The sequence below is a fragment of the Haliotis asinina genome, chromosome 16, assembly GCF_037392515.1.
Source record: "Haliotis asinina isolate JCU_RB_2024 chromosome 16, JCU_Hal_asi_v2, whole genome shotgun sequence".
NCBI lineage: Eukaryota > Metazoa > Mollusca > Gastropoda > Lepetellida > Haliotidae > Haliotis > Haliotis asinina.
Window position 1 is genome coordinate 45,847,713 of NC_090295.1, and position 14,557 is coordinate 45,862,269.

The 14,557-nt window shown below is 37.0% G+C and overlaps 1 protein-coding gene across 1 annotated transcript in view; it reads left to right on the forward strand.

Annotated features, from left to right (window-relative positions):
* The window catches only part of LOC137268702 (forkhead-associated domain-containing protein 1-like), a 34,580-nt gene extending 26,700 nt beyond the window's left edge, over window positions 1-7,880 (forward strand). The window contains exons 20-26 of the mRNA XM_067803300.1: window positions 301-530; window positions 1,425-1,645; window positions 2,100-2,151; window positions 2,904-3,017; window positions 3,512-3,589; window positions 4,042-4,182; window positions 4,971-7,880. Coding sequence (XP_067659401.1) covers window positions 301-530; window positions 1,425-1,645; window positions 2,100-2,151; window positions 2,904-3,017; window positions 3,512-3,589; window positions 4,042-4,182; window positions 4,971-5,012 — 878 coding nt within the window. The 3' untranslated portion in view covers window positions 5,013-7,880. The remainder of the gene's footprint in view (window positions 1-300; window positions 531-1,424; window positions 1,646-2,099; window positions 2,152-2,903; window positions 3,018-3,511; window positions 3,590-4,041; window positions 4,183-4,970) is intronic.
* Window positions 7,881-14,557: the final 6,677 nt, after the last annotated feature.

The following is a 14,557-nucleotide window of genomic DNA, read 5'->3' on the forward strand; positions in this document are numbered from 1 at the left end:
TTGATCATGTCCTAGTTATCATCCTGTGGCTGGAATTTTGCAGACTACATTATGCAACAATGATGTTGGATAATTCTTGTTTTTTCTATAAAACTGTAATGAAGTTTAGGAACTATATGAAGTTTTGACTTCTTGTCCAGATGTGTAGCACTTCTGGATGAGATTTGGGGTGGCGATGTAGCCTCATGTTCTACATCTCAAAGACGCATGTTTGATTCTTCCCATGGGTTCAGTGCAACATAAAACCATACTCACTCATTGCCTATTATGTAAGAGTTTGTGTCGTGTCTGTTTGTCCAGTGCCATCCCAAGACCAAGCTCTCCAGCAAGTGATCTCACTCAAGAAGGAGCTGGCTGAGATGAGGGTCAACCAGGCCATATCAGAGGACCGTGTGTTACAGAGCGTGACCTCACTGGACCGTGAGATCGGCAAGGCTCGGGGGCTCATCACACCGGCCAATGTTGAAGCTGATATGGAGAGAAGCGCCCACAGAGAGACTATGGATGCCTTGGAGTGCAGTGAAACTACAGTAAGTGGATAGTTTGTAGCAGCTTCTCTCTCTCTGTGTGTGTGTGTGTGTGTGTGTGTGTGAGAGAGAGAGAGAGACAGAAACAGAGAGAAAGAGAGAGAGAGAGAGAGAGAGAGAGAGAGAAGTTTTGGCTTCTCTTCCAAATGTATATCACTCCTGAATGCGATTTGGGGTGGTGGAGTAGCCTAGTGGTTGTCATGCCCAGGAATGGTCACACCCACAGCCACATGCACCTCCCCTTTCTCCTTAACCTTTAGACTTGATGATTTATGTGCATATCCTCCTCTCTCAAATCCTAGAACTGCCTTTGATGCCGAAGACTCATATTCCTCATATGAGTGCAGTGTGTGAAGCTGATTTCTGGTGTCACATACAAAGTCATATACAAAGAGATGTAAAGACATAACTAACTTGTCAGTTTGGTAGTTCCAAGGCACAAATTGCAGTAATAAAACTTAATCAGAATGAAATGCCCCCATTTTCTGTATATACTGATGATCTGTATTTGTCTTCTTATGTTTTATATTCAGCTTTGCAGCTTGTCTATTGTTTGCTTGAATTTTCACTTTGCACCAAATCAAATTAATTAGTTGTGACCTGCTGCAGGAGGAGTGAGATAGAGTGAGTGAGTGAGTTTATTTTTACACAACACTTAGCAATGTTCCAGCTATATGGCGGTTGCCTATAAATTATCGAGCCTGGACCAGACAATGCAGTGATCAAGAGCATGAGCATCAATCTAAGCAGTTTGGATGTGATGACATGTGTGAATCAAGTCAGCAAGCCTGACCAGCTGATCCCATTTGTGGCCTCCTCGTTTTACTAAAGGTCAATTCTATCCCTTATCTTCATGGGCTGAATATGATTACTTTAAATCCCCTTCCTGTGTTTCAGTACATGACATTACTGAGAGCTATGGCAAGTTGTCTGGAGATGGAGGCTATAGATGGACTCCGACCGATGGCTCACATCCCGAGGGACGAGCGTGAACGTCTTGTTATGCAGCGAGAAGGGTCCTGTGGAATCCTGGCACAGAAGATAAACTCCCTGAAAGAGAAGACAGCTAGGAAAGATGAGCTCCTACACAATTACGAGCGAGACCTCGTCAAACTCAGGTGGGTGGAACTCGTTAAAGTCACTGCTGAAATTTATAACTTGGAAATTGTTGTTCCAGAATGAGCAACTAATTCTGCCTTTTCCTCATCTATATCTTGCTTCAGTGGGATAAACATTTGAAATGAGGGAAACTTTCTATAGCCTTTAGCCACATACATTCAAGCCATTAATTAGACTTCACTGTACTTTCTCTTTTTTTTTTAAAGAATGTGAATCGTTATGTTTCAAAGCTGTGTCTGGAATGGAAGTCACCAGTTTGAAACATGTGTAATGATTGAGAAGACTGTCCTCTGATTGGCTAACAGAAACTTATTGCTGGTCATTTGTTTCCAAAATATGCTAACCTGTAATGTTGTCAGGAATAGTGTCACTATTACCATAGATGTTCAACACTGAGAGAGGTAATTGTATCAGGCGATAGGTAATGTTTATACATTTTGTTGTTTGTTCCAGGCAAGCTCAGGAAATGGCTGCCACAAAGACCCAGCAGATGCAGACAATGCAGGTGATTAGCTTGTTTCATAATTAATTCCTCTGGGGAATACTAATGAATGCAGTGCTTCTGGAACAGAGGATGCTGGGTAATAACAGATGGTAATAACGCAAGGTTGCCATAAGCTTTAATGTTAGGTGAATGAGTGAGTGAGTGTGAGTGAGTGAGTGAGTTTAGTTTTACACCGCACTCAGCAATATTCCAGCCATATGGAGGCAGTCTGTAAATAAATGGGTCTGGACCAGACAGTCCAGTGATCAACAACATGAGCATCAATCTGCACAACTGGGATACAATGACATTTGTCAACCAAGTCAGCGAGCCTGATCAGCCGATCCCGTTAGTCACCTCTTATGACAAGTATGGGTTTCTGAAGATCAGTTCTAACCTGAATCTTCACGGTTCCAAAGTGTTAGGTTAAAAACATAGCCATAGCAGTCTTGTGAAAGAGAGGCTCTGGGTTTGTTTTGAAAGACAAAAATGGCAAAAATCATTGGCCACATGATTCCCCTTGTGTCAATCCATTGTCCCAGTTCAAGACGCTGTCAAATAGACAAACTTGATGATTTGAGTGATTGCATATCATTGTCCTGTGATTCAATGTCTTTTTCTGATCCAAAGTCAGATGTTTAAAACACAGTTGTATAGCTGAATATTGCTGGAGCGCAGTAAAGACTACAGTCAAATACACAAACACTTATCCATGCCTCAACTTTAACTCAACAATATAACAAATACCTTTCATATCTTATGTCATTTTTCAGAATGATATTCGAATGCAGTCGCAGGAATCTGAGTTATTACGCGAATCTCTCAATCGAACACGAGACAAACTCAACCAAGAAAAACGACTCAATACAGCTATAAAACAGAAAAAGGTATGTTGCAAGAACTACAAAGACCAAGCTGTGGCTGTTGTATTTACTTTTCCAAAGACCTGTGCACCAGATGTAAAAAACATGTTGCAATGGAAATATTGCCAGTGTAACTCGAGAGCGCTGCCGCTATTCTGGAAACTTGAACAAGTGTCTGTGGCTCGATACTTTAGTCATAAAATACTGATTAAGTTTCAAAGTAACTGCATTTATTGACAGTTGATAGAGAACATAAACCCATGAAATCTTTATAACAACTGAGTTTGCACAACAATGGCTGTGAAAGACGTCCGTCAAAAGTATAGATATAACAAATGTTATCGCTGTGTAGATGAGAACTGATTGAATTTGATCTCAAATCAAGCAACTGTCACTAACATCTGCTAAGACTTCACTCACAACATATCTTTTCAATTTCTATCAGGGCATTTACTTGTGAATGATGCGCTATATAAATACAAATATCATCATTATGATTATTGATTTGGAATTTCCAGACATTCCATCTGGAGAATGAGAGGGCCCATCTCATGCCTCGACTCGGCTCAGCACGCAAAACAACGGACGATCATAAAGTAAATCTTTACCCTTGAAACTAATTGTCAGCATCTGCAATACTGGCAGTAGTTAAATGTCATTAATTGCTGATTCAAAGATATAGATTGAAGGAGGCACTGGTTGCTATGCACCCTTTGTTGCCACTTTTCAGCATTGACGTTTTAGATACCATGATAAATATTTATCCTTTATAACCAACTTTTGGCTTTAGATTGTTGAAGACCCTGGTAAATGTTTATTCTGGGAAACCATTTTTCAACATTAGACGAACACACAGGTCGTGGGTTTTATTCAGTGTTATGTTCTGTCGGTATGATGGTTTGTTTGTCAGCACAATAAATACATTGGTTTACTAAATTCATAAATATGAGTACCTATGACATGTAATCATATACTGAGAGAGCAGAAATGGTGTCAAAATTACTTCACTTACATTCAAATAAAGGTACATTGAATAATCTTCTTTCAGGCTCAGGTCCGGAAACGTGCCCAGAAAGAGCTCCTTCATCGCAAGAACTATGAGATCACCATGTTAAAACAAGAACTGAATCAGAAGGACAGAGACCTAATGGACAAAGAGCGGCAGATGTACTCTATAGAATCAAGTCTGGTGAGTAGCACCATGATCACTGGGCAGGGTACTGCAGTGTACTAAGGGTGGAGTGTCGGGGTCACTTGTGTGTGGAGACAATATTGGGGGTATGGGGTATTGGGTATGTCTTTCAGAATGGGTTAGAATGTGGTGGTCGGGTGTGGTGGGGAAAGGATGCACTACAGGCAGGTGGGGTATTGGCTACAGGTTCAGTTGACCCTTCATGATCACTGATCAGGGTACTTCAGGGTGGCGTGTGTGGAGGCAATAATGTGGGTATGGGGGTCTTGGGTATGACTTCAGGCTAGAATGTGGGGTCATTTGTGGAGGAGGTGGAAAGAGGCAATATTTGGGGTGAAGGGTATTGGATGTGGCTTCAGTTGTCCCCATATGTCAGAATGTAGGACTCGGGTGTGTGGGTAGGAGGAGGCAATATTTAGGGTGAAGGGTATTGGGTGTGACTTCAATTGTCCCCATGGGGTTGAGTTTAGGGTCAGAAGTAATCAACAGATTCAAGCCTGTTAAGTGGGTGAAGGAGGTAGTATTGCCATGGGGTATTCAGTACCAGTTCAGTTGACCCCATGAACCAGGGACCCAATCCACAAATTGCTCGTACCGCTACCACATTCGTAAGTCTGTGATATACAATGGAGTTACGACTTGTCGTAACATTACGAACGCTTTGTGGATTGGCCCGTAGGATGTTATGATTAAGTCATCTTAAATTAGATTTAGGTTATAATTCTGACTTCACAAAACATGCTTAATAAAAACATCTACTGTACAAAAGTATTTTTCTTTCTAAGGGATTGGAGCGGCCAGTTGAAGTGACAGATGCTGTCCACTGATTGAAGTTGTCCTGCCACCTGTCTAGTGCATTATTTAGTCATTTCTGTATAGGATGTTAATGTATTGACATCACCGAGGAAGCAGCTGTGGACTAGGGTACCCCACTGCCTGGAGCTGTAATGTGCATATAACACAATATGCACCAGTTAACATATACTCTGTTGATGTAGCTGTAGAAACATCACTTCCACATCATCCATGGATGTGGAAATTTTTTTTTTTTCATTTCATGAATCGCCTCTTGTAGATATTTGACAGTTAAATGACTTTAATGAAATTTGATTACGATAAAATTAATGTCTGTCAGTGGAAAATAAGGTGTGTTTTTTTTCACAAAGTTACCTCCTTTTCTGTACTGATTCATTTGATGTTGTATGTTACTGTAATCAAATGATTGAGACTGGGTAATGTAAGACAATTTATTTACTTTATTTTACCATTTGTGACATTTGATAAAACAAGTAAGTACACATCCCTAAATTGTTCATTTTACTGATGTTGGTTATGAATCCGTGACACAGCAACACACACACATTTTACACATTCAGTCAAACCTCTACAGCATTATCGTAGCAAGTGAATAGCAAAACAAGATAAAGTACTATTTTGATTAAATTTTATGATGAACATGTAATAGTATAGAGCAGATTCTGAGAATAGTTGAATTCATGTTTTTTCAATTTTGGATTTTAGACGAGAACTGTCCAATTATTTTATGTGCTTTCATTTTGGGCTATGATGTATGTCTGTATATATATATACATATATATTTCAAGTTAAGTGTTGGTAGTGACGAAGTCTGCTGTGAACACCAACAACAATCCACATTCATGTTTATCCTGTTCATCATGTTGGTTAAATTTCAAAATATATGTAGATCCATATGACATGGTTACAAATTTTTAGAATGTTTGTGTCAAATTTGTGGAATATTTCCAATTAGGTGAGAAAGCAAGGATGAACATCGGACAACCAGATAGCATATGTTGATGATGTCACCTCAAAATGACATAGTAGCTGGACCAGTGTCATGTTGATTTGATGCCATCTCATGCATGACGTCAAAGATAACTTTACATTTTTGCAACAGTTGACTCATGATGTCAAGTCAGCATGACATTCAAGCGGGCATGATATCATGGGTACATGTCATCCAGGGCATGACATAATGAGAACAGTCATAGATCAGTATCTTGAACATGAGGAATACTGATTATAGTGGGCAGTGTGCTGCAACTGATGCAGAGTTGTGTCTCATACATGTGCCAGGATCTGCTAATCTGAGGCCAGTTATTGATCAAAACAGTTCTTAACTAGTATGTGATACAAGTTCAATGTATTTGAAATTGTTATGCTGAGTTGTGTCCTTTAGATGTCAATCTATTGATCTTTGTTTTGAATTGCAGTTTTGATCCAGGATTTTATGAAAATTGCAGTTCTGTATCCACTGAAACATAGTTTTATGCAGAACAGAACCTATCTTACTCTCTACATTGTTGTATTCACAGCAGACTCATGTATTCTTGAAACACATTTAAACAAGTATTTAATTTCAAAATTACTACTTTGTAAAGAGATTCATTAATATTTGAAATCTTTAGAACACTTTAGAATCAAACAATGCCATTTAGGTTTTTCACTTACACATACATTCAAGGACTACTTTTTTAAATGTATTCATTCAATGTTACCCATTGCTGTAATAGGTCAAATAATCATAATTTTGATATTCTTATTCTGTGATATTAGACTGCTAAAAGACTTCAGATAATGCTAGAATCGCTTTGTGTGTGTAGTCACTACAAGTTCTTTGGAGAATAGTTTAGTACACGAATGAATAAAATGAGTGATTGTTGATGACATTCTCAATACCGCTCTGTTGAAAGAAATCTCACATTAATGTCATAAGCTTACATCATATACAATATTCCTGTGTTATATTGTCATTTATTCAATAGTTGTTATAGATCTGAGGTAAGCATCATCTAAAGTGCATTGTAGAAAACAAGTGCCTTTACAATATCTAGTGTATAAATTGTAACATAATATCACCTTGTTCTTGTTGTATACTACTGATTTAGCTGATGTAATTATGGTGATTAATTGCCATATTTATGTGTAGTACATAGTGCAAAGTTGTAAATAGAATATACTTTATTTGTTATAGTTAATTCCTGCTTTTTTACCTGTACAGTAATTCTTTTTAACAATATGAAATTTATGAATATTTTTTTTATGTAGTGACAGTTTCAATTTTGTATCTAGTTAGTCAAATCTAACATTTATTCATTGAGTAAAACATAGAAGTGAAATAAAATGAACATTCTTCACTCTGAATAATTTCCTACTAACTATTTAGATGGAAGAGTGTTTAGTAACCACTCATGAAACATTCATGAGTGACCCAGAATTTAATGACATTTTTAAGTTCTGTTTATAAACCTGTAACAAACAAGGGTACGGAATAGAAAATATTACTATGAAAAATTAATGTAGAAGCTTTTTTAAAGCAATATCTGTTTTACTCATAAGAGCATTGTTGTATTCAAATGTTATTTATGTCACATTAATTTTAAGATTCACAGGAGATGCACAATGGTTTCATGTCTAATTAAACGGGCTGCTATTAATTGTTACGCAGGAGGAATTGGCCATTTTGCCACACTGATTCCATTACAATTGTGTCTTCAAGCCACTATCATGGTAGAATATTACCATGCAGTTCCATTTCAAGAAAAATTATGTTGCTTGGTAGCAAAGATCTCAGCATTTAACCAGTGCATGTAGATAGAACGAGAAGGTATATATATCCATCGAAGAGCATGTTTCCATTGTTATAGGATAAGGAATAAACAATACGACATAAACACATGGCTCTGTTTTTGTGGAACATGAGAAGTTCATTTTCAGTATGAGCGAGAGGCTGGTTTTTGTTTAATGCTGAGGTCAGCAGTATTCCAGCTGCCATGGCTGTATGTGTGTTGTGATTGAGTGAGTGAGTGAGTTTGGTTCTCTGCCGCTTCAGCAGTAATGTAGTAATATCATGGCGGGAACTCCAGAAATGGGCTTCACATGTTGTACCCATGTGGGGAATTGAACCTGGGTTTTCAGTGGGATGAGAGAACACTTTAAACATTAGGCTACCCCACTGTAATGCTCTACTCAGCCTTAAAGTGATTGATATGAATAGAAGTGTGAAAGAACATGTTGGTTGAATGGTTGGTTCTCAGGAACATTCCAGCTATATGGTGGCAGTGTATAAAATAACTGAGTCTGGGTCATACAATCCAGTGATCAACAGCATGCTTATCAGTCTACACAATTGGGATATGATGATGTGTGAACCAAGTTAGTCGGCCTGACCACCCAATCCAATTAGTCGCCTCTTACAAGAAGCATGGGTTGCTGAACACCAATTCTAACGCGGATCTTCACAGGTCTCAAGATGAACATGGGGACGAAGCTTGTGTGAAAAATAGATTGTCTGAACAGTACAGTGTGACCTTTATGTGACCTGCACATTGTATGATCAGTACGATATGTGACAAGTACTGTGTCTGACCAGTACTGCGTGATCAGTACTATGTGTGACCAGTACTGTGCACCTATCATATGACCTGCACAGTGTGTGATCAGTACTATGTGTGACCAGTCCACCATGTGATGAGTACAACGTATGATGAGGACAAACATCAAACAAGTCTGAAAGATAGAAATGACTGAAAGATGTTTCCAGGCATTAAATAAAACTTGGAGCAAAAAATTGAAAATATTTATTCAAATCAGGTGATAAAATATTTACCTTTAGATTTTGTTCAATCAAAGGCAAAGGTATTCAAGCATGATCACAGGCCAGGTAGAAGACCATAACACATATTATGTACATGAAACTGTGTTAGAAATAATAAATTCTGTTCTGTTATAAAATAGGGCAATGGTGAGTTAATTGATTTTCATTGCCAATCCCCTTAACAAACCACCCATCTCACATAAAACCAATTCCTTACAGACATTGAGGGTAAGATGAATACACAAAGAAACTGCTGCAAACATTCTCTTCTGCTTCACATGATGACATAATCATATACACTATTACTGGGATCAGGCTAGTCCGGAAAACACTTTTGTGTACACACTAAGGACTGCTATACTAAAAACTTAACACATCCCAAAAATTGAAAATATATTATGTCAAATAAACAACTTGGCAAAGAAATGTATTTTTCTGAATAAAATTGATATTTCACACTTATTTTGACTGATGACGTCAAGCATAATAAGTATGAGTTGTGCTAAAAAAAAAAGTATGAAACATTCTGAATAAAACTGATATTTCATACTTATTCTGACTCAAGCTTATTATGCTTGACGTCATGAGACAGCACAAGGAAAACTTTATTGTATCTGGGAAGTAAGTAGATGCAGGTCTATTTAATACGGCATTCCTGTAATAGTTATCTTGTTTATGTATCTAAAAAATCATATTTGTAGAAGTATTTTCTACAAGTGATGTTTTGAACAACCTAACTTTAAGTTAACTCTTATGGCAATTGGACTGATACTTTTCACAATATGAAGGTTACTAGTGTTGGTTGCAAATGTCACAACTGATAACACATTTAAATACTGGAAATTAAAATTAGAGCATTTCATTTGGATCTAACAAAAATAACATAATAAACGTTATGTACAACTCAGGATTTAGACAGATTTACTATGCAACTTCATTGTGTGACAACTATGAAGACAGAATTTACATTATATTGTAAGATTCATCAATTTGAAACCTTGGAAGGGACAGGAGGTAAAGACTGATTGAGGAAAGACTAGCTAAATACACATCTTGTTCATAAATAGTTTGTTGGCAGGGGTATGAAAATGAACAGTTCGTTAAGACCTTAGGACTTAAAAGATAATATCTCCACTCCCTGTAAAAATCAAACCACTCTCACAATAATAATTGGATGGATCACAGCATCACTAACTCAATGTCAAAGTCCAAACTCTAAAATTTGTCTCATACTCAACAACAAAAGAATCACAAGTTTTGAAAACATGAAATTTCATAAAGTAAACATGCATGTATGTATTTTCTATTTAAAAAAGATGTCAAGAAAGAGAGTTGTATTTCTTCAGCTCTTCAGTATAAGTCGTTAATAAAACAAAGATACATCATACACGTGAAGCAGAAATTATGTTATGTCTAGATATAGAGACACCACGTTTCACCAGCTATAGTGAGCTGCACATTTCGTTGCAAGGGAAAATAATGTAGGCATTTTCTGATATTACTGTTATTTATTATTATTTTTATAGCATATTAATATAGTGCACATATTCGCACAACTAGTACAAACTCGAGGTGCTGGTATTTTCATTACTACTTGTATTTTATTGAATTCTTTGTCACATACTTCGTGTACCCTTCTGAAAGGGTAAACTATCCCAGCTGAGAAAGTGTAATGCCAAATACATTTGATCAGCTACAAGAAGGCAACATGTATTCGCAGGTTCCTCCAAGGAAGCTCTGCTCATTAAATTTTTGTCAGATGGGTAAGTATATGTATGTGATCCCAGATGACTCAGGTACTAGAATCTGTAATTTGATGAGAAAATATAATCCCACATAGAAAAAATGTAACTTAAAGATCTTAGAAAAAGAAAGGGCGGTGGGGTAGCCTAGTGGTTAAAGCTTTTCTCGTCACGCCGAAGACCCGGGTTCGATTCCCCACATGGGTACAATGTGTGAAGCCCATTTTCTGGTGTCCCTTGCCGTGATATTGCTGGAATATTGCTAAAAGCAGCGTAAAACTAAACTCACTCACTCACCCTAGAAAAAGGAAGCCAGTCACTGACATATTTTTATAATGTCAAGAGCACACGTCCAAAATGTTCAATAATGCATGTAATGCTATTTTCTGTGTCACTAACATTGAGACTTCCCATAAACATATCCAAGTATGTGAAGCGGCTTTATTACATGCTAAAATTATTCAGTTACAGAGCCTGTAACCAGGCCTACATATCAGCCAATTAAAACATGGGTACATAGGTAAAACAACTGAACAGGTAGCACAATGCCACAGCCCCCAATAGTTTTGTTTTGGAACCTGATGTAATGCATTTTTTGCTTGGACATCATAATGTTATCCATTGTTGTCTTGGGAGTTGGCATAATGATGAAAGTAGTAAAACTACTACAACAAAATTCCCCCTTGTCACATTATTTGCACTTAAGAATAAAAATATTCTATATAACATTCATGAAACAAGCAAACAAAAGAAATTAGAAACAGGCAAGGCAACAATGAACACTAGAATATAATAGCTGCATAATGATATTAAGCATTGATAACTGTTACCATGGGAACCAGGCGTTAAAAAGGTTTACACTCTCCCTGATTCGACACCAAGCAGCATCCCCATGAGATGATGTTTATTGCTGTATATGATCATAAGGTTGATTTGCTGCCTTTGTAAATGACAGGATGCAGGAGAAAAGAGCAAACACCTCTCTACCTCATCATGTCATATTTTTTGCTTGGACATCGCAATGTTATGCATTATTTTGTCTTGGGAGTTGACATAATGGTTGTTCAATGACTTGATTTAAAGTCTCCTACATTTTCAGGGACAGACAATGCAATAAGAATGCAGTAACAGTATGGTTAAAGGAATAGTCTGAGACTGTTATCTGATTGGGTGATAGACTGACTTGAAACATGTCACAGCAAGACCTCCACAACACAGCAGAAATGCTAAGGTCACATAGGTGTCATATTTGATAACAACTGAAACAAGACAATCCTTTTCATTAACAAGCAAACACAATAAAACAACCTCACAAGAAATATTAAACATGAATCTAATGCAAGCCACAGTCCTTGTAAAGTCCTAAACAGCAGCAAAGTACATATTGTTACTACCAGAGTCTGAGCACTATGTACGAATATAATATAGATTGTATCATATAGTGCCAAGTCCCTAGCAATGACAGTACAAGCCCATAACTTGTTGCTACTGTTTGCTTTACAATTACCTGTGTTACATGTTCATCTGATCTAAATTAAACAAAAACTCTTCTCTAAACTACACCATTGAGACACATTAACTGATTTCAATACAATACTGCAAGAAAATGTTAAAAACTCACACAGAAAATGGGTGTCATTGAACACCCCTTTTTGTTACCATGGATACGATGATTAACATACTTTGTGGTGATGTACCTAAACTTTAATTGTGTTCCCAGTTAAATCTTCCAATAATTATAACATGATTAGTAATAGTACGTGAATATCTATCAGACAATTTCACTTCTTAATACAATGTGAAAGATTCTTTGTTTTCTTACAATTATTTCTCTCCAAACATATCTGCTTTGTCTTCAGAAGCCATCAGTCAGTGAAAATTATACCTTTTGACAAGACTTTCTATAATTGTTACTCTTAAGTCACTTGACATATAAAAGAAAAAATGTCTGCATAAGGTCATGGGTGGAAACCATACACCTATAACCAAAGATCATTATGCTAAACCCAGTCAAATTATGAACATATTTTGCATATAGTAAGCCAAATGAATCATTACTATGATATTGACTGTACACTGTAAAAGGTCACTGTATTTTATGTACCACATGTATGTCCACTTGTGAAACTATATACATATAAACTGTTGCAAATCACAAACCAAATTGTGAATTAGTAAACATGAAAAAAATAAAAACCAAACATCAAAGCAAATGATAGAAGTGACAAACATGATTAGATTTTATTTTATGTGAATGACCCCCAAGTATGTCATGTACATCACATATCAAGAAGCGTTTAGCTGTGTAGCATTACAAACAATTCTATTAACATTCAGAATGATTCTCAACAAAAACAAAAAAAATCCAAACATTTGCTGACAAATGGTTGTCTGAAACAGAAGGTATCATCATAGGTAAAGATGACAAAAGAATGGTTCTAGATTTTCATGTCATGGTGTCCATGGTTACGTATCAACACCAACGATTCATTCACTTCACTTGCAAAAATTAGGGCTATTTGATTAAAAAATGAAGTTACCCAGTTCTATGAAATACAACAACTGCTCTCCTCAAGTTCACCATTTAATGCCTTTAGTTTGTTAACAGCTGGTGAAATTGCCCCATGATCTGAAATACCTGGTGTTTCCAGCAAAGTCAGCAGAACAGTCATGGCATCGTGGAGATATCTCTTGCGCACCTTCATTTTTCCTTTCCTTTTAAAACTGTTCCTGACAACCCAGGCCTTTTGAATTGTTTCTCTTGGAACCTCAAATTCAATACAATTTTCAATGAAGCTCAATGCATACCTTATATCTTCATGAAATTCATTTGACTTATAGTAGAATCTGTGAGCACGGGGAATGAGAACTCGAGCAAACTCGTAAGGATTAGAAGGCCACTGAGCAGAGTGATATCTTTCCCATGAAATTTTGTGTTGATATGTTGGCTTGCAAAGAGACAGAATTTCATTCTTCCACAGGGAACATGATTGACACCACTGAGTTGGGTTTGTTTTTGTGGCACTGCAGTTTTCACTACATTGCTCCATGCCTCTGAAAGATGTTTTCACGTGCTTGTGAAGCATTGATATCTTGTGATGGAGACTTATAGCCAAGGCCTTCGTCGCTTCCCGCAGGGCAACGTTCAGCGTGAACCAGTCTCTTGTTTGTTGATCGTCAAGCTCCTGGCTGATCAGTTCCTGTCGAGATGTTTGTTGGCCCATAATGACAGTCACAAAAAACCTAAAAATCATCAGAAATCATGATTTTCAAGATGTTCAGGCATAAACAACAAAATATATCCAATGAGACAGAGATGATTGGAAACAAGTGGTATAAAGACAGGGGTGGACATAACCCACTGCCCAATGTCCCAGTCCAGTGTTTTTCAAGCAAGCAAATTTTTTTATATCATGCTATGCCAATGTGTGTCTGTCCTTCTAATGTTAATTATGTTAAATATTTAAAAAATCAACAACAACAACAACAAAATAGGTCGCTATACTGGAAACATTATCAGGGCATGAGCTTTTACATGTCCTATTACTGTACCAGAGTACACTATAGCAATTTTAAAGTCATTTCTACCCCTGAGAGTCTATGCAATATTCTGGGAGAATTCCAAGAAGATATGAAAATGAAACCTTTTCCATAGACACCCTAATTATCACTTAACATATAACTTGGGAGTAGTGTATACGCTGTTTGGTACCGACAAGGTACGTGTTATTGAATAATGTTGATATTCATTACTTTCAATACGATGATTCAGTACAGGGAGATCATAACTGAATGTAAGCTAAAGAAAGAGGGAAAGCTAGGTTTGTGATCGCTATCAGACTCACACAACTGTCTTTCATACCTGCACTGCCCACTTACTGATCAAACATCGAAAACATCACACAAACTCTTAATTTTCAAATAAATCTCGATAGAGTTAGGGATATACCTTATCTAAGATCAAAGACAGACCAAATGGACTCTTCCAGGCTAATATTTCATCGACTCAGTG